Raw genomic sequence first — 21858 nt, 5'->3', positions numbered from 1 at the left:
CAATCTCCGACTCTGATGATGACGTTTCATCCCATGTCGCCTTTAGGTTCTTGTATTTTTTTCTAGGTCAATCTTTTTTCTTTGTCCTTGTTTTTCAATTTTGGGCAATTATCTTTGAGGTTCCCTTCTTCATTATAGTGATAATATCTCACTTTCCTTTTTCTTCTTTTCTTGGCCTACACTAATTGAATTTATTAGATCTATTTTTTTTCTTACCATAAATGTCGTTTCCTCATCGTCAAGGGATTTTTCAGAATATGGTTTATCCATTTTTTCCTTTAAGGCAATGTTCTGGTTTGGCTCCTTCTTTAGATCTGCACATCCAGATTCATGAATTTCAAAGGTAGAAAATAATTCTTCTAGATACTTACCTCTAAGTCCCTAGAGATGTAGTATGCATCTACTAAGGTTGACCATTCTGTCTTCTTAGAAAAATATTAAGCATATACCTTAGAGAATCTTGGTTGGTTACCTTTTTTATGAGATTTGTGAGTTCGGTGACTAGCTCCTTTAGCTTAGCATGCAGTTGAGGGATTGTTTCACCTTCCTTTAGTCGAAGATTTGTTAGTTGATTCTGAAGTAGATCTCTTCTTGCGAGCTTAGCTTCGAAGGATCCTTCATGAAGCTTCAGGAATTTTTCCCAGAGATCTTTTGCAGACTTGTAGACTCCGATCATGTTGACTTCTTGTGGTGGCAATGCACTCAGCAGATGGACTTCTTCTTTTTCGTTGGCAACAAATTAGCTTGTTCACTCTTTGTTTAGTTCTCCTCTTTCTTTAGTTCACCATTATTGTCGATAGATACTTTAAAATCATTTTTTAAAAAATTAGAAACTATTAAAATATGTTTTGAAGTATACCTCTATTTTCTTCTTCTAGTGGGCGAAGTCTCCCTCGAAGTTAGGTGGGAGGATACTGTTGGATCGTGAATTTCGATAGAGGGGGGTGAATATCGATAAAAAATTTCGAGTACGAGTACACAGCGGAAAACAGAAAGAGAGAGCACGGCTAACAAAGTCAATTTACTTGGTTCGGAGCCTTTGACGACTCTACTCCAAGGCCCGCACACAAGGGTACTTTCGATGGGCAATTCACTAGCAATTCGGAAAATTATTACAAACTAAGTACAGGAATGCCACTGAAAAATTAAAGCAATACCGATAGAGAAAGAAACTAAGAGTAGTGTGTTGTCGGAGCTTTGCAGCGTCGCAGGAGCACAGGAGAGCGAATTCTGAGTTGTTTTTGGAGCTTCAGCATTGACCCTCCTTATATAGGAGGTTCGGGGCGCCTGGAACCTTCAGAGCGCCTCGACCATGATGTAGCTGAGCCAACCAGTGAACTCCACGTGGCACAGCGAAGCTGGGGATAAGTTTTCGCCTCCGAGCGCCCGGGTACCTCTCGGGCGCCCGGACCTTGATTTCCAGCAGCTTCCTTCCTGCAAGAAAATGTTAGTCCGAGGCGTACTTATATCTCCTGCAAAACAGATTATTAGCACAGTTATAATGAATCAGAAATAGTGTTAATTAGATTCTGTCTCTCTGAGACCGGAATCTAGTCAAGATCTCGACTTAGAGTTTCGAAATGGTTCTAAGTCAGATCGATGCCTAAGTTCTCTTCCCGGGAATGCGTCTTCACAGTCACTCCCCTCCAGTGACTTACCTTTACTTACCTGCCAGACGTCAGGTTAGCCCTTTGACTCATCTGGACTTCGTGCCAGCTATCCGGTCAGCCCGTCGACCTAGCTAGACTTCGTGTCAAACGCCTGGTCAGCTCGTCGACCCGTTTGAACTTCGTGTCAGCTATCTGGTCGGCCCGTCGACCTAGCTGGGCTTCGTTCCAGACATCAGGTCAGCCCGTCGACCTGTCTGGACTTTTCCTGCATACTCGGTCAGAGTGTTAGATCAATAACAAAACTAACTTAACCTATTTTGTCTTTCATCAAAACCTGGGTTAGATCGTTAGTGCTAACTGCACCAACAAATACTTATTCCAACCATCATCTTCTATGCTTTGCTCAGCGGTTAGTCATTCCTAACGTGGAATGATCCGAGTGCCCGTACCCTCTCCAAGCGCCCTCAGTGTGGCAAAACTCTATCTCCACATAATGGTTACTTAACAGCCAAGTGATAAAATTTATCCATCTTTAGGCGCTCTGATCCACTCCGGGCGCCCGAACTGTTGCTCACGTAGACCCAAAAGTTTATTCGCGGTAATGAGTCATCCTTTGGGCACCTTAGTGGTTCAGACGCCCAGATCAATCAGCATTGTGCTGACTATCCGAGCGCCCGGATCAGTCGACATTGTGATGACTTTTCGGTGCCTTCTTCGGTCGCTTAGGTGATTTCGGCCATCTAGAATTGGGCTCACCCTAACCCATCTTCTTGCATTTTCCTAGAGCAATCTTTTGCTCTGGCTTCTCATCCCTCGAAAATGTTGTGTGCTTCCTTCTCGTCAGCTAGCATACTCTTTTACAGCACCTCGTCCCTTAGACACATCAAGCCCATCGACTCTTTTAAGTGTTAGTTAGAGCCCTAGAGTCAATCATTTGATGATTGTTGTATGGACTCGTTGTATCATATTCTTATATATATATAATGGCATTTGTTTATGGTTATTATGCTTACTTGTATTGGTGTCAAATAACTAAGTATAATAGCGTCCTTGAGTAGAAGGTTCTTACCTATATCAATCGATTGGTTGAATCGATAGTGAGATGATATAGGAAACGCTACTCTTAATCATTCCTAGTCAAGTATTAACATTCAGGGACAATGTTAATGCGACGAGACTAGCATGTAGGTCAACTCGATGACTTGATCTCACAAGTCATGGATATAGAGATATCAAGTTGACACATGGGTATGCATTAGAGAATGTATACTGAATGACCCGCCATGAGAAAGTATCATGGATCGTTATATGAGTGTCATATACTTTCTCATGTGGCTATTAGCAGACTATTAGTCCTTGGACCTGAAGTCACCATGGTTCCCTACATAATGAGTTACATACTTTGGCTTCGTCAAACGTCACCCGTAACTAGGTGGAGTATAAAGGCGATTACTGGGTATGTAACAAATTATGCGGAGGGATGTGAGTGATGTAGATGGGATCTATCCCTCCTATATGATGGGAGTGACATCATTATTCTTGATAGAGTGAGACCACTAAGTGCATGGCCATGCCCGAATGGGTCAATATGAGATGTTGAGGTCATTTGATTGAGTGAGTCTACTTGGGATTCAAGATTTAGATTGATTAGAGGATGACACAGTCTATGCCTCATATTAATCAATCTAGATGTCAAGTATAGAAGGACACTTGTCACATATTGTGAAGAGTCACAATTAGTAGTCACAAGGTGATATTGGATCTCAACATTCTTGTAACTTGGGTAGTAATGATGTGTTGCTAGATACCGCTCATTACTTATGCTTCTAAAAGGGTTTAGGAGCATTGCCAATGTTACAAGAACCTATAGGGTCACACACAAAGGGCAATTAGATGGAGATTAGGTTCATTTGATGAACCAAGAGGATTAGGTTCATGTGATGAACCAAATTGGATTAAGAGTAATCCAAAGTAAACTAATTGAGTTGGACTCAATTTGGTTCATGTGTTAAATGAGTCTAATTTGGACTTAGACTCATTGAGCCAATTTAATTCAATGAATAGAGATTCATTAAATTAAAATTGACTTGAACCAATGGTTAGATTTGATCAACCATGGGAGAGAAGTGGTCAAGTTTGACTTGACTTGAGAGGAAGATGAAAGGTCAAGTTTGACTTGACCATTGCCACCTCATTTGTGAATTGGCATTAAGTGGGCCAATGATGATGTTCCACATCATCAAGGTTGGCTTATGTGTGTGCCACATCATGAGGGAGATCAAGAGTTGTGACTCTTGATATCCCATGGGGTTTAAAAGCCCCTTCTTGAAGTGGCCGACCACTTTAACACAAGTGAGAGTTTCATTTTGCTTTGTGTAACCTCCTTCTTCTTCCTCTCTACCTTTCTTCTCTCCCTCTCCTCCACCATTGTTGATCCTCTAAGGTTGCTAGCACATCTTTAGAGGTTCTCTCCATCGATTTGTTCGTGTGGATATGCATAAAGGGTTGTACACTTGACAACCTTGAGATCCGGCGAACCTTGGACGAGCGGGATACGTGAAGGGCTTCGCTACAAAGGTATAAGTCTCTTCCTTGTAGATCTAGTGTAGATCTAGGCTAGAAAACATGTACATGAAGTTTTTACGAAATTTTATAACTTTGCACGGATCCGGTGGCTTGGGATTCGGGGTTTCCGCAACGCAAAAAGCAGTTTTACGGCCCGAAAAACCCAACATTAAGTGTCATCCTTCTCACTAGCTATGTCTTTTACTCAACTTCTTGTGCTCCTAAGTTCCTGCGCACTTAGACATAAGGATAAAACACAACATTATTGGATTGAGTCATATGTCAGAGGGAGAGGGTGAATCACATGTGATATGGGTTATAAGGGGCGGACCCTGTACAATAATGTGAAAGGGGATATAAGTAGAAGAGAGAAGAAGTAGAGAAGCCTGGGTGAGGTGAATGCTCTCGGCAAGCAAATCTCGGTCAAGAATTGGGGGCTGGTCAGTCTAGAACTGACTGAGGATGTGACATAGGTAGATATGCTTGGTAGGCAAATCTCGTCCGTGCATGGAATGCTGAATGAACCAAAATGGATGAAATATTAGCATGCGCACCTACGCCCGGTAGGAAAGTCTCGGTCGAGCATGAACTCTCGACCGAGAATACTAGACCGATCGAGAACGCAAGTTCGACTGAACTAAGAGACGGACAAGGAGGTAGTACATTCAAACACGTTCGACAGTTAAGGCCCGGTCGAGCATAAACATAACTCACTCGGTAATATAATCTTGGGCGGGCGAGCAGATATACAAACTAAGATGGATAGAAGGCACTCGGCTAGGAAATATCCAGTTGAGCATAAATATAACTCACTCGGTAATATAATCTCGGACGGGCATATAAACATGCACTTTTATAAGGCTATTAGTATAAGATCGACCTGGCAAAATCTAACCGGGCATGAAGACATTCGCACTTACTAAATCTCGTAAACATAACCAGTAAGGATTAGTTTAACTAAAAATGTGTGATATATGAACAATATGAGAATAATATATGATCGTATGACAATTTGTTTAATTTAGCAGGAAACAGTTTCCAGAAGCTTCCGTTGGGGTGATAGACGACAAAGAAGGTACATCTGGGGTACAAAAAAGATTCCTTAAACTATTATTGCAGGTGCCTACGTCATCTCATAACAAACTCTAACAAACTAGGGTCCACCTCATGATCGCGGAGGTTATATGAGATGGTATAAAAAGGGGAATCCTCTCCGTTGGCAAGGTACGTGCAACACCACTACGGAAACCCTAGTTTCACTTCAGTTTTACTATACTTCTTCTTCTTCCCGCTTAGAATAGAGGAGCCTGACTTGAGCGTCGGAGAGCCTAGCCAGGGATTTCAGCCCCGGTCTTAGGTTACTAACGTTTTGTTGGTTGGTTTCATAGTGTGCACGAGTGAAGACATCGGAGTACACCCAGCCTTGTAGATCTGCTCTGGTCTTCTCAGATATAGCTTTAACCTGCTATTCTCATCGCTGGGAGGTATTCTTGATTGGGATTCTTTGGGATCTACTTTGGTTTTCTCAGATCCATTGTTATTCACCTTCCCCGGGGTCGTCGCCTATCTTTTCTCTGGAGTCATCACCTGTCGTCCCCAGCTCTTCATCTCATTAAGCTTTCAGATAGGGATCAACGTGGTTTTGAAAATTCATTCTTTTCCGTTTTGAAGTCAAAGTGCGCGGTGGAAAAGTAAGTTAGAAAGCAAAGTATAAAAACGAGCAAACGAGCAAGAACACAAGTAGTTTTACTTAGTTCAAAGCTTTCGATGACTCCTACTCCAAGACCCAGGTCCTGTGGACCTATCGATGGATATAATACACTAAAATACTTCTTTTAGAACTGCCAAAAGAGGAGATCGAGTACAAAGAAAGTCGGAGAAGTGTAATACACTACACTTTCCATTTGTAGAAATTAAGTACAATAAAAGAACTTTGGTTACCAAATAATGTTTGAAGTTGATCGACTTGAGATCAGTGTTTGGTAGGCTTCTCTGTGACAGTTAAGTGTAGCAGAGTTATAGCAGGGTAGTAGCAGGAGGCCAAAGCAATCGGAAAGTCATTTGGACTCGTAGAAGCTCATATCAAAGGTATCTCTGAAGCTTGCTCAACCCCTCCATTTATAGCCCTTTGGACAGGTCTCTAGAGCTTATCAGATCCCAAATATTTGGATCAGATGAGGAGAATTTGGCCTTATCCTTTACTATTTGAATGTGGCTGATCCGATGCGCCTCCATCAAATGGTTCAACACACTAATCTTCCGAAGGCCATACCTTTTGACTTTGAGCTCAGAATCAAGGTCTGTCAGTTGTCATGCGTGTAGAATTAAAAAATCTACGTTTGTCTCTACAACATAGAGTTATAATATATGTATGAATAGTTTATATATATTTATGAGTTAGATCCTGTCTTACCAAGACCAGGATCTAGTTAGGGTCTCAATTTAGGTTTCCAAATAGACCTAAATTGGATCAACGCCTACTGGCCCTTCAAAAGGGGATGCATCTTCAGTTATTCCCTCTCCTCTAGTGACTTACCTCTACTTACTGAGTGTAGAGTTACCTTCCAGAATCACATATCCTGTAACGCTCGCCCTCCCTGCTAACCCTAAGGGACGGGGCTACGATACTCTATGTACATATTACAGCGGAAGACTTGAAATAATTTTCTTAATTTAATAAAACTTTTCTTTTGTTTTCAAATCCGAACTACACTAATATGGTTTCCATAACATGATAACAAGATAAATAGAAACATAACATCAAGTTACCCATATAGTACTACAATTTACGAAACCAAAGCGTAATTCTTAAAAGTTCTTAAAGCAGGTTCTTATTTGGTTGCCTAGCCACCGCCACACACATCTCCTTGCCTCTCCTGCTGCTCCTTTAGCTCATCCAGCTTTTTCCTTTATCTGTGGTACAAGGAAAGTAAGCTATGAGCACTCATGGCTCAGTAAGTTCCTTTCCTACTCACTAAAATCGAAAATCATCACATGATCAAAGAATATCTCAACATAACATGATCTCAACTAGTCATGGCATAACATATCATACTCTTTAAGCATATCATGCAACATAACAAAATCATAACTAGTCATGTCATATCATCTCTTAAAGCATAGCATGATACATAACATAATCATATCTAATCATGGCATATCATAGCATCATCATAAGGTAGCATGGCATATCAAGCATAGCATGAAACATAACATACTCATATCTAATCATGGCATATCATAGCATCATCATAAGGTAGCATGGCATATCAAGCATAGCATGAAACATAACATAATCATATCTAATCATGGCATATCATAAATCATAGCATCATCACAACATGATCATAAGGTATATGCAATATGATTTTGAAAACATGTATCCAAAAAACATGTGTATGTCTCATGATCTTTAAAACCATTTCTTCTTACATATATACTTGAACATATTATCAACTTAAAGGGGATCCCGGCTATGTACCACTTACATATTGCGCGCAACCTATGTAGGTCCAAGGTAGCAAGTCTTGAACCCTACAAGGCAAACATACAAGGCCCGAGTCTTACTCCATCGACCTAGGGGCACTTAGGAGCCCATCCCTAACGAGGCCCGAGTCTTATTCCATCGACCCCGGGGCGCTTATGGAGCCCACCCTTGGTACAAGCCATATAAAGTAAAGTACATGTCATACTTATACATATCACACATCATAAGAGCATGCATCACTTAGGCACACATCATATCATAAAAGTATGCATCACTTAGGCATACATCATATCATAAAAGTATGCATCACTAGGCATACATCATATCATAAAGGTATGCGTCACTTAGGCATACATCATGTCTTAAAAGTATGCATCACTTAGGCATACATCATATCATAAAGGTATGCATCACTTAGGCATACATCATGTCATAAAAGCATGCATATTTTCACCACATAGCATATCATAAAAGCATGCATATTTCTATCCACATAGCATATCATAAAAGCATGCATATTTCTATCCACATAGCATATCACAAAAGCATGCATATTTCTAGCACATGTCATATCATGGAAAGTATGAATCACAAGCATACATATTTAAGCATAAGGGTGTATCATGTGATTATACTATCATAAGGAACATGGTAACATAGTTAACTTGGATTCTAAGCTTCCTAATCCCTTGGGTTCTTATCATGGCCGAACCCCCTTAGATCTCAATTTAGGTAAAAATAACCTCCAAGCATGTGGAACCTAAATTATCATCACATAAATTTTATAGGAAGCATTATAAGCATGATTAACTTGGTTTCTAAGTTCTCCAAGTCCCTAAACTTCATGTGGCCAAATCTTATCAGGTGTGAAACAAGGTCCCAAATGTCCTGAAAGCATGGAAACCTTAAACCATATTTATAGCATTTTTCTTCCAAGTAACATAGTAATCATATTTGAGCTAATTCCTAAGTTCCTCAAGCCCTTAACATATGTCATGGCCAAAATTTCACAAGTATTCATTAGGGCTAAAAACAAGCATACAAGCATGTGAACTTGAACTAACATCATGTATAAATTCATAATAAGGTATCATACAAAGGGTATGGCCGAAACTTACCCTAGCCTCATTTTAGGTCATTAAGCAACATATAGCATGAGAACTTTGGCTTTCTACTTATCATATTTCATGTAGAATGACATGAGCATATTTAAATTTTGTTCTATGGTTTCTAGGGCATCTATCCCTTCATGGCCGAGACCTACAATGGTCCATTTAGGTCATGGAAAAATTATACAAGCATGTAACACAATCAACACATTATCATATTTCCATAAGAAGCATTTTTAACACAATTGGTTTCAATTCTAAGGCCTCTAGGTCATTTAAACCCTACTTGGTCGAGACCCATCAGTGGTTAACTTTGCTTCAAATAGCCTAAAAGCATAGGAAGTCATACAAGTTTCATAGCATGTATAAAGACAAGCATAATAAACATACATGTGCATTGTGTCTTAGGCTTCCTAGGTTTCTTTCCTTTTTCTTTTATTTTTCCTCATGGACGAAACCTACCATTCTCTAAAATGGGTTTTAAGTGGCCTAAAGCATGGAAAACCTAAGTAAGTTTCATGGCAAAAATTACTAAGAATATCATATACAAATTTGGTTCATAAACAAGCTAGGACCCTTGTGACCTTACAAGTCATATATCATGTAACTAAATTCTCTATACCCTAATTAAGCATGAGAGCATTAAACCACTTTCATATCTTAATATCACAGAGGTCTTGAGCATGTTAAAATTTTGTTTAAGCTTTCCTAAGCTATCCATCTTAACATGGCCGAAAATCTTAATGGAGAGTTCATGAATTTCTAGCAATATTCAACATGCAATTCTTTAAGAGAACTCTATATTCTATCATATAAACATGGTTACTTAAATTTAAAGGTCTTCCTAACCCTAAGTTCTTTTCTTGGCCGAAACATATGAGGGGATTTCCTTTGGTTCCAAGTAACTTTCAAGCAAGAAAACCAATAAAAGATCTTTAGTAATTCATGGAGGGAATCTTGTACTAGTTTGGTTAAACAATGATTTCCCTAACCTCTTTAAAACATTTTTGGCCGAAATTCTAGGGTTAGGTACTCCTCTGACCAAGCATCATATAGGTATAAAAACATGAAGGAAAACCTTCCTACATAGCATAGAAAAATATCATGAAATGATGACTTGTTTAAACCTTCCTAGATTTGAAAACTCTTCTTTGGCCAAATTTTTCTTAAATTCTATTCTAGGTTTTCTATTCCTCATAAAATCCGAAAAGTACGTAAAACACCTTGTACCACAGGTGAGGGGAAACTTACATCCTTTTCGCTTGTGGATCTAAGGTGTGGTGATGGAAGAAGTAGCCTCTTCTTCTAGTTCCCTTCCCTTGATTCCCTTGCTAAGTCCTCCTTGTATCTTAGGCTTTCTTAGGAGAAAACCTTGGCTTGGGGCCGAAGATGGAGGAGAGGGGACTGAGGGTTCGGTGAGGGAGAGGAGAGAATGAGAGAAATGAGAGAAAAATAAAATCTTCTCTTTACATATTCTCTTTTATGTTAAGGGGGAAGAGGTAGCAAAATTGGTTTTTGCTTTCCTTCTCCCTTAGCCCCTTTTCTTCATTTTTCTTTTTATTTTATTTATTTATTTATTCTCATCATTCATGATGAAACAAGGGGGAATGAATCCCCTTAATTCCCTTCTTTAAGTCACGGCAAAAGATGAAGAAGAGGGAGAGTAAAGAAGGAAGGCAATTTGCCTTTCTCTTGCTCTTTTCTTATTTTCTTTTGGCTAGCTTTTACTCTCACCCTTATCATGAGTTTCCCTCCTTTGCTATCAATATATTATTCCTATCCCAACTGGTTATTACCCATTAATCCTATCATTTACATCATGAGAGGTTCAAGGTTCAATCCTTGACCATTCCCTATTTTTATTTCTTTTTATTTCTTTTTGGTTCAACATTCTACTAATATTTTTCTAAGGTAAATTCATCATTCTCATATTTATCTTAAAAGCTTAGTGGGTGTTACATATCCGGACTTCAGGAATCAAACATCCCAAACTTCCAGAATCGCACATCCGGTCTTCTTTAGCCGGGAATCGCACATCTTGACCTACCGGAATCACACATCCGTATTTCGCCCATCAAGAATCGGACATCTCGACTGTCAATCGAGAATCAAACATCTTGACTTGACTTTCTTCCAACCAAAAATCAAACATCCCGGCTGCCAATCGGGAATCGAACATCCCGAAATTTACATACTTAGTAAATATATTAGATCATGACAACACCTAACTTAACTCATTTATCATTCATCAAAATCTAAGTTAGACCGTTAGTGCAAATTATACTAACAAATATGACCTAACTTGACTTGGTTGATCACACCAAAATTACTATGGAGTACTTAAAAAATCATGATCATTAGGATGAAAATCAAGTCAAGTAATCACTATAGAGAACTTCTCAAACCAAGCACAAGGTGCTTGTTTGAGACCATAAAGCGCTTTACGAAGTCTGTAAATTTCATCAAGTTGGTGTGAAATACCTGGAGGAGGTGTCATATAAACTTCTTCATGAAGATCACCATTCTTAACATCCATTTGAGATATTCTCCATTGACAAATAGAAACAACAATAATTAGAGTATGAACAATCATCATTTTTACAATAAGAGAAAATGTTTCCTCATAGTCCATGTCATACTCCTGAGAATAACCTTTAGCACTAAGACAAACTTTATATCGTTCAATAGATCCATCAAATTTAGTGTTGATCTTATATATCCAACGAGAACTGATAGTGTATTTTTCTCTGATGGTAACGATACCAAATCCCATGTATAAATCTGATGCAAAGCAGTTAGTTCCTCAGTTATATCACTCTACCAAAGTAGATTATGAACAACTTCTCTATAGTATACAAGCTCAGAAACATAATAAATAGATGAAACAAATGAAGCAAAAAAAAGAGAATAACAAGAGTAAGAAAAATCTGGTAGTTTAGTAGACTTGCATACATCACTGGTTTGATGACAGTGGAGAGAAGGATCATCCACAATCTAAGAAGATGATTGGATAGTGGCACAAGGAAGAGTATGTGGAGCAGATATTTCGGGAACCAAAGTACCAGATTTAGTTGAGCTACCAGTAGGAGTTGTGGGTGAAGCTTCTTCAATGTCAATATTGAATGAATCAATGCAAAACAGATCTGATTTTGTCATATTATGCGAATTATCCAAAATAGAAAAAATAAAATATGCTCAAGAAACACAACATGATGAGAGACATATAATTTTTTACTAATGGTATCAAACCAATGATATCCTTGTTGACTAACACCATAATCTAAAAAGACACAAAGAGCAGACTGAGAGACTAACTTATTACGCTCAACATGTGGATGAATGATGAAGCAATTACAATAAAAAACATGCAAAGAAGAATAGACAAGAGCATGCCCACATAATTTTCAAAAGGTGATACGCCTGAATTGTGTGAGGTTGAAATTTTATTAATCACGTGAGCAGCGGTAAGGATTGCTTCCCCCCAAAAGGCACTAGGAACACTGCAGATAATAAAATTGAATGGGCTATTTCAACAAGATGCCTATGTTTTGATTCGACCACATAAGTCTATTCAAGAGTATATGTATATGAGGTTTGATGAATAGTACCATCATAAGAAAGTAAATCTAAAAAATATTTCAAAGTGTATTCACCCAAAAATCACAACGAAAACACTTTATAGTACTAGAATGTTGAGTTTTCATAAAAGGTCTAAAGTTGTTGAAAATGATAATATAATTAGCCCTGTGTTTCATAAGATAGACTCAAGAGTAACGAATGCAATTATTAATAAATGAAGCATAATCCCTTAACCCTCTTTTGTAGAAATAGGAGAGGATCCCCACATATCAGAATGGATAAGATTAAATATAGTAGAAGAAAAAGAAAGACTTTTAGAAAATGATAAGGTAGAAAATTTGACCAGTTTAGAACCATTATAATAAAAAATATCAGAATTTTTAAAGATTCTAATACTCTTGTAGAAGCTAAAAACTATAAATGAGATGTTATCCAAATAGATAAGATCAAATAGAGTAGAAAAAAAAGAAAGATTTTTAGAAAATGGTAAGGAAGAAAATTTGACCAGTTTAAAACCACTATAATAAGAAATATCAGAATTTTTAAAGATTCTAATATTCTTATAGAAGCTAAAAACTGTAAACGAGATGCTGAAACATTACTTAAATGAGAGTGTCATAAATAAAAATCAGAAGATGAACGACTCAAACGAAAATATGATAAATTCACACTCGAAGGTACAACTTTTGGTACTTTAAATTGATCTAAAATATAAAGTTCTCCTTGCCTATAGCCTGTCCTAATCAACCTTTGAGATTGCTGGTCCTAAACATAATAATTGGATCAAGAAAAAAGACTAGGTATCCTGACTCACATAATTGACTAACAAAAATAAGATTTAAAGTAAAACTCGGAATATAATAAACATTAGTAAGAGAAACAATATGTAACAATTGAACCAACACCTACTAATGACATAGGAGTATCATCATTAGTCACAATAGATATAGACGATTTGAGAGAAAAAGAAACAAAAGATTATAAATTAGATGACATATGATGGGAGGCACCATAGTCCAAAATCCATAAGGATGAAGATATACCTAGAATACCAGACGATAATAAACCTATATTAGAAGAAGCTGACATGGTAGAGGGTTGTGAGGCAAGGAACTGTTGAAACTACTCCAACATATATAGATCAGATTTCCGTGAAGTATCTGTATGGCCAGACATAGTGACAGAACGAATAATGCTCAGAATAACCAAACTGTATGGATACACATTTCTACGATCCATAAAAACCAGTGTCAAGATGACCCATGGTCACACGAAAAATCTAAGGCAGAAAAGGATGTTGACGTAGAAATTGGCGGTATAGAGTGTCGTGCTGAAATCAACAGAAAAGGACGTCGATGTTGAATCAGTAGCACAGGGTATCAATGTCAAATCACTAGAAAAGAGTGTCGGCGTCGAAATTAATAGAAAATGATGTTAGCACCGAAATTGGCAAAAAAAAAAAAAAAAAGACATAGGCATCAAAATCAGCAAAAAAGGATGTCAGTGCCGAAATCTACAACAACAATAAAAGACGGCAGTGGCAACATGAAGCAATAATAGGAGGCGACAGAAAAATTAGATCAGAAAAGGAGAATCACTTTAATACCATGTAGAAATTAAGAACAGGAAAAAGCTAGCAATATTATTAAATTCAAAATTAAAAATATTAGAAATATAGAATATAAATCCTTATATAATTAACTTAAGAACCCTAAACCCTCAATTGAAAAGGGAAAAAATATCAAATTGCTCTAAAAACTATAAACCAATAAATATGTATAATCTAACAAGTATCATTGTCCTAGGTCTTGTGATAAATTTTATTAAGCACTTACGAGTTTAAAAATTCATTGCTCTCAATTTATGCCGTCGAATTTAAATCTGAGTATATAATATATTAAAGAGACATTTTAGTAGTACATTGATTTTGGTTTGAAGTGATTCAGTATTTTTTAAGTTTATTAGTAAATTTCAAACGAATGGATCTATACCATTCAAAAATTTAAAAATTTGATATCTTTCGAATTATGAGAGTTTTTAGAAATTTAATGGTGATGGTTAGTGAATATCATTATCTAGTTTTTATAATGAGTTTATGATAAATTTTATCAAATCTCTCTAAGTTTAAAAATTTACTATTCTCAATTTACGCTATTAAATTTAAATCCGAGGTTATAAGTACCTTAAAAAAGTTCCTAGAAATACATTAATTTTAATTATAGATAAAGAGAAAAGGTATTTAAGAAATATAATAAGTATTTTGCGTAATACCGAAATTTGAATATGTGGTTCATAAAATACCGAGTAAATTATATTAAAAAAAACGTGAATAAATAAGGTTTTTAATATAGACCCGCAGCAGCAGTGCATTATCATGGAAGTTTTTACAGTATACAGGAAAGCCAGCTGGTCGCAGGGCTACTCATCTGTGCATTGGTGCATCGAAATCCGTGTCTGAGCACGGAGCCACCTTTTGCATGGGCCATGAAATCATTTCACTGCTGCGACGCAGATGCTCGCGTTGCATTCAGAGGTGTGGGACATGAACAAACGCAGTACTGCATTATGCTAATTGCTGCTAAGACCAGTTTTTCAGATATGATCACCTGTCTATATATCTAACATTAGCATGACCTCATTCCTTCTTCATCATTAATTCACCTTCGGAAAGAACATAAACAAGAGCTCGAGCTCCCCTTGTGACCTTGTCAGTGAAATTCTAAACTAGAGAGTTGTGATGCTCGTGACTCGGTATTTTTAATATTTGTATCACTAAATAAAAGTTTAATTCTGTACGCAGCTGGTCACAAGCAGTACTACAATGCTACTGACTCATTACCATGACTTTGCTGGGACAATATATTATTCCAATCCTCCATGTAGTCGATGAATCTTACACAGGGGGTCCAGATGTTCGTATTTTGCCCAGGTTTTCATCAGCGCTGCTATGCCAAACCATGTACCTCTGTATCAGAGGGCAACAGTGGCAACACATATGGCTGCCACTCTTCACATGCTGTAGCAGTCCAAGTGAGGACAAAACATATACATAATTATTCTTTAGTTGCCCCTTAGCAAACACTCGTGCCCATTTTTACTCGAGTAAAGCTGTGCTTTGACTAGAAAATGAGTGTTTAGGCAATATTCGATGCATGCATGGTCAACGTCTTGTGTGGGAAAAAAATCAATTGTATTCACTTTTTTTTTGTTGACATATGGGTTTTAATGGCTTCTAGCTTTTTGAAAAGGAAGAGAGGAGTTCACAGGAAAGCAAGTTTGTGAGAGACAGTGAGAGAATAAAGTGTGGGCCGGGGGAAGAAGATGGGATCATCTCGTGATGGCTGCTGCTGCTGCTGCTGTTGTTTTATTTCTGGCTCCATGCATGCATGCGCCTCAGTATCTTTTACAGCAATAATACAACACAAGGCAATGGCCACCACATGCACGGGTCGATCGAGGTGATGCACTACCAAGGATAAAAGATAGAAACCAAGAGCCTCGTTCCATGCGTAATGCGTTGACAGATCCTTTGCTTTCCTTCTCCGATCTCTCTCCAATATTATGCATGCCCATGAAGTATATATCGACGACGTCTCGACTAAAAAGTGACCTCGTCTAGTTTGTTGCCGGCCCAGCCATCGACAGACAAAAGAGCACGTCATGTCTTGCTCCATCACTAGCTGATAAACTAGCCACAAATCAAGAAATAACCATGCGTGCGTGCATTTCTTTAGATGCTGTAGAATTCAGTTTCTTCTGCTTAATTAATTAAATTTTAGTCAGTGCATAAATGAAAGTTCAGAGGGATGTACAGTAAGGGGTTGAATTTAATGAGCTTCGGAGGAAGACTAGGATCGGTCATTGTCCTTCTCACTTATTCTTGCAACTCATGAAAGCATATATGTCCCACAATTCAACTGCGCCCGTGACTAGACATTCTTTGTATGTTTGATCCATGTCCTTTTGTGTGTATAAGTGTGTGTGTGTGTAATTAAAGGATATAAGTAATGATGAATTTGAGAGAAAATTATAGTTATAAAACAACACAAGCTCAGACAATTAGGATTGTTTAGCCGGGGAGAAAGACAGTTGAGAACTAGAGTCTTGCAACTGTTAAAGTTCCTTGCATACCCTAGTCTCCGAGCTCGCCATGATGATCCACAAGCTCAAGGTCATGGCTGCCACTGCTCATTGCCTTCATCTCTAAACTCATGAACCATGAATAGTTTTAAAGGAAATAAATTCAGTTTGATTTGTACTGATTTCTTTTTTATTCATCTATATATTTATGGTTATTTCTCATCTCTATAAAATAATATATATTACGCGTGATCAATTTTAATATATTGAATGATTTAATTTTCATCCCAAAGTTCAATTTTAATAAGTATATTATCCCTAAAACTTTAATTAAGAACATGTGGAACACTCTAGTCTTTAATTACTATATTGTAAGATAAATAACATAAAAATAACTGATGGTCTATATAGTGGAGTTATGTATAATTAACTCCAACAAATTAATCATGAACAAGTTAAACTGGAAAAATTAGGAGTTTATAATATAGTGAATTAGTTAGTTAATCATGAACTATTTTCTTAGTGCGAGAGAGAAATTGTGCAACAATTAACGACAGATAAATGGCTTAAAATATCGAATAATTAAACAATCCGTACTGTGAAGCGGCTAATTAATTAATTATTCAAATATATGTCCGAAGAAATTTATCCATGCGCGTACATGGCTGTTCATATACACTTATAAATTAACATGGCCACTCGATTTGTACGAGCTGCATGGATTGCCATGCAGTAGACTTAATTCGTCCTTAAATGTACAAATTAAAGAGGCTAGGAATATATATATATATACTACTAAGTTACAGCACTCACCTCACATTTGGATTTGTTACATGTGTCGTCCTTTAAGTGCATGACCTTTTATTATATCTCTCGTCTTTGATGCATTTTTGCTTGCATGGTCCTGACACATCTGTGTGGAATATATAGTAGGAATTAAGAAAAGAAAACTCACAAACATTGACAGATTAACAGGCGAACCAATAACAAATTAACTTAGAATATAATTAATATAATCATGGAAATTTAAGAAGATGAGGAATATTTTAAGCTTAATTACCTAGCTATATACGTACCTTAATGTCAGTCATGCCATGGCTTCATCTTTCTTTGTCGGTACTGATCATAGGAGGAAGAGGAAGAGCTCAAGCAATTAGGATCCAACTCCGTCAAGTTAAGGATATCGCGATGGGGAAACGCCGCCTTCAATCCTAGGAAGTCTCTGGTGGTCATCCCGTCGCCATTTCCACCCGTAATGATATTGCAGACCCTTTCCTGATCGTTCATTCCTCGAATTCCTTGTTCTCTCTTTGATCCCGGCATTTGCCCAAACAGAAAGTGATCGCCGGCGGCCTCAAGGCCACGCTCGTCGAGATGGCACGGAGTGGAGGAAGCGACAGCGGCGTTCGTCGTCGTGTTGACCATGTATTCTTGCCCGAGAGGAAGGTGATGATGACCAAATCCAGAAGTGGCAGCTGCTGCCATGAGACCTAGGTGGTGAGGCCTGCTCATGGTTGCACCCATCTCTGCCGCCTTCTGCAAGAGCGCAGTGGCAGACATGTGCGCAGTGGCTTGGAAGGGCGGAGCAAGTGCCGGAGAAGCTGGCTGATCCTCCAATCTAGTGCTGAAGATCAATGGGGAAGGAGGGAATTGGTGTTGCTGGTTTGTTAAGTACTGGCTGAGAGAGGTGGCAGTCAGCCATGGTGGGATGTGATTATTATTGATCTGCTGCTCCCTTTTGAGCGAAAGATGATGATCAGATTGATCGACGTGATGAGGAAGTAGATCAGAGGAGTGTTGCTCCTCATAAAGGGGCACAGGTTGTGGGACTGGGAAGAGAAGTGGGTGGTGATTAGTGGGCGGCGCCAAATGATTCACTGCTGCTATTGCTCTCGCGCTTTCCTCTGCCAAAGCGTCGCAAAAGGCTCTGTGCGTGATAAAGCTATCCCTCCTGCAACCAATCCATAATCCATAATCCATAATCCATGCACGCACGCATCGATCAAGAAATTAATTAAACAAGAAACCAGAAACCAAAATTAAGATCTGGAAGGGTAGTCAAATAAATGCTGGATGAATCATGCATGGTCTAGCTACCTCCTAGCTCCTAGCTCCTCCAAATCAAGTTAAGTTTAATTATAGGGGTCCAGTTAGTAGTGTACAGGTACCTTGAGAAGAGGGTGCCGCAGTCGCATCTATATTCTCTGGTGCCGCAGACCTTGGAGTGCGCCTTCCAGTCGGACTGGACGGCGTACTTCTTGGAGCACTTGTCGCACTTCCACTTCTTCTCGCCGTGCTTGCGGCTGAAGTGCTTCTTGATGCCGGTGAGGTCGCCGAGGGCGCGGGCGGGGTCGTTGTGGACGCAGGTGGACTCCGGGCACACGTACACCTTCTTTCGCACCGGTTCCTTGCTGTTCCGCTGCTTCAGCTTCCACGGCAGGTTGTGGCCGCGGCGGTGGAGCTGCAGGTTCTGGTCGCGCTGGAATCCCTTGCCGCAGATCTCGCACAGAAACCGGTTGGTCGCCATCAGCGTCTTCGGCGACAGCGCGATCACCTCAGCTTCTGGATCTAAACAAATACATACGAAGATTAATTGCTCATGAAGAAACGAACAAAATATATAGATGTACGAGTAGAATTAGATGTGTATGGGACCTGGATTTCCGGGGAGGTTTCTTTTCTTCTTGGTAGGGTTTGGGTTTGGGTTTGGGTTTGGGTTGGGGGAGGCAGCGGAGTTGGATTGCTGGTTGGATGAGACGCTTGCTTCCCCGGAGGCAGATGTGAGGTTGGACATGTTCTCATCCACCAACTGCTGCTGCTGCTGCTGCGGCGCCGCCGCCGCCTGGCTTGAGATCATCCCCTTCATGATCATCTTCTCTCAACTGTCAATTTTCTTGAATTAAATCAGCTTGTAAAGAATCAAAAGACTAGATAGCTAGCACTAGAATCCAGCAAGCATGCAGATCTACTGATCACATGCATCCACAATACGATCCAAACCTGAAAACCAAACAAACAAAAGTTTTTTTGCTGCAAAGCCTAATTGTTATATGTATGTATATATATATACATACATATATTGAACCCGTTGAAAAGACCCAGAAATTAAGAATAAAAAGCTTGAGATTACTACCAAAAGCTAACTGATATCAGAGACCAAAACACCTCCAAAATTCAGCAATTCAGATGGACAACAGCTAAAGGTTGAACCGTTGAAATTATCAAGAAAAGCAGCTGTGCAGTGTTGCTGGGGAAGAGAGAGAGAGAGAGAGAGAGAGAGAGAGAAGTGGATGAGGGAAGCAAGTGAATGTTGCAATCCTCCACCATTCAATACATACCCACAATGTACAGAACCAACTCTGACGTCGCACTTGCCGTCTTTTCCCCAATTTTTTTCCCCTTCTCCTGCCAATTTATCCCGGAATTCTTACCTCCTGAGTATAAAAAAAATCCTTTCAATTGCATACTCTATATTTACTGTCTACCCGTGGTAAAATCAATATATTATCACACGCTCCAGCCATAGCCGAGTTGATCATCACGATAAATTATAGAAATGAATAAAGGTCAATTTCTAATGAAACCGACATAAATATCATTTCATGTAGTGGTGTCCTGTTCGATTTTCTGATTTAACCCGGGGATACCTTTCACAGAAAAAAAAAAAATTATCGCTGCACGCCACAACTCCTTGAGTTCTGTGGAGAAGATTCCTCTAATTGTGGGCTGCTTACGCTAATGGTTCGAGCTTCGTCCTCAGAGGGGAAAAGTAGGATAAAAGGAGGGTATGATTTGAGAAGAATGATGGGCTCTTGATTTAAGTTTGTCAAAGGGAAAGAAAGGCACCAGCTTTTTAGATTACATTAGAATGATTGGGCAATTGAGTGAATTCACATGGAGAAACATGCATACTTAACTATCATCACATTTTTTTAGGAGCCTTATTATATATTCTGCTAAGGTTTCCTCTCCTCATACACTAGTTCAGTTAGCTTGACAGTGACAATGTATCAGCTTTGGTAATTCTATATTGGAGGAAAACAAAAGAAGAGAGAGACTAGGAAGGGGAGACCTAATTCAATTCCATTGTTCTAATTTGTAGTGGTTGTGTTTGCTATTGACTAGTCCCCTTCATTAATAGGCATTCAGTGCAACCATTAAAATGAAAATCCTTAAAAGTACATGTCTTACTTTTCTTTCCATACAGTCTGGCCTTGAGTTACTATATATGCAATACGGATTGTTGAAGTGTTCTAACTACCCTAAGGACCACCTTCTCTAAAGGGTCATCTTTGGCTATGAATTTACCTCTGAAAAAACAACATAGAGATCTAAGCATTCTCCAATAGAAATGCTTCTGAGAAAGGTTTCCAAAACTCTTATAGAGAATGCCAACATTGTGAATCAAATAAGATTGAAAAAATAGTCATTCTTAGCTTTTCAAATGGAGAACAATCACCCTTAGATGAAAATTTTAAGAGTTCAGCATAATCTAACATCAAGAGAATCCATCCTAGAGTGCCGAAGTCTTTAATGAGTTGGGTACAGTACTAAGGATAAGTAAAAAAGATATTGCCCAATGAAAATCCAACTAACTTGTATGGGAACATTCAATAAATAAATGAGAGGAAATTTTCTCATGAATACTTCTAGGAAAAAAAATACAAATTTTGTCAAATATTTAACGTAGTTGGGAATAATGTACCGAGAGTGGATCTTAAAGATGATAGGAGCAGATGTACTAGATTAGTGATCAAGGAAAATAGTTTATTGGATGTCAACATCTAAGAAATGGAAACGAAGAAACTATATCAAGTAGTTAAAAGGCATATAATGACAATTAAAATAGATGTAGATAATCAATTATCCAAGTATAAGAGCTCTAAAGTAGGAGAATAATAGTTTTGTAGATCTGAAGCCAAATGTGTGTGCCAATGCGCCTATGCCAAAAAGACATTGATTTACTCATATGATCCTAAATACGGCCAAATCTCTCTTTATGTAAGATTATGTATTCTTAGGATCTACAATAGTCTCACAAGAGCCATGGAAATAAGAGCTTAGAGTAAGATGACTTCAAGAAGCATTAGATGACATAATTAATAAATCATCATGTAATATATTAATATATATATAAGGTATCCAGATTTTACAATTCGACTACGATCCTGATGTAGACGATCAACCCCTATATTTTGTCAACCAAATAAATTCATAAAGCATGGTGCCTCTTAATGTTGCACCTTAACTTCACCAGTAGCTCAATTAGTGGCGGAGCCACATTTGTGGCTACCCGTGCTATAGCTCGGGTGCCCAATAGAGGTGACAAAGAAATTTATGTGGAAAGAAGAAAAAAATCGAGAGAAAGAGGCGGCTAGCTCGGGTCTACATCAGTGGAAAGAGGAGGCTAACCCGGATGATGCCGTCG

General features: G+C 38.5%; 1 protein-coding gene across 5 annotated transcripts; it reads right to left on the bottom strand.

The window, feature by feature from the left end:
* Positions 1 to 17024: 17024 nt before the first annotated feature.
* LOC122056442 (protein indeterminate-domain 7-like) lies at positions 17025 to 19920 on the bottom strand. 5 transcript variants are annotated; one of them, XM_042618400.1, is made up of 5 exons: positions 19769 to 19920; positions 19086 to 19312; positions 18599 to 18998; positions 17507 to 18381; positions 17025 to 17343 (listed from the first exon to the last, which is right to left on the bottom strand). In XM_042618400.1, exons 2-4 carry the CDS (start codon positions 19300 to 19302, stop codon positions 17514 to 17516), a joined length of 1485 nt encoding a protein of 494 aa, XP_042474334.1. In that variant the 5' UTR covers positions 19303 to 19312; positions 19769 to 19920; the 3' UTR covers positions 17025 to 17343; positions 17507 to 17513. The 5 variants fall into 5 exon arrangements, with proteins under 5 accessions (XP_042474334.1, XP_042474333.1, XP_042474332.1 ...); XM_042618399.1 differs by lacking the exon at positions 19769 to 19920 and adding an exon at positions 19564 to 19751 and having other exon boundaries at positions 19086 to 19430; XM_042618398.1 differs by lacking the exon at positions 19769 to 19920 and adding an exon at positions 19564 to 19751.
* Positions 19921 to 21858: the final 1938 nt, after the last annotated feature.

Source organism: Zingiber officinale, chromosome 3B, assembly GCF_018446385.1.
Source record: "Zingiber officinale cultivar Zhangliang chromosome 3B, Zo_v1.1, whole genome shotgun sequence".
NCBI lineage: Eukaryota > Viridiplantae > Streptophyta > Magnoliopsida > Zingiberales > Zingiberaceae > Zingiber > Zingiber officinale.
This window is presented reverse-complemented; position numbering and strand designations above follow the sequence as displayed.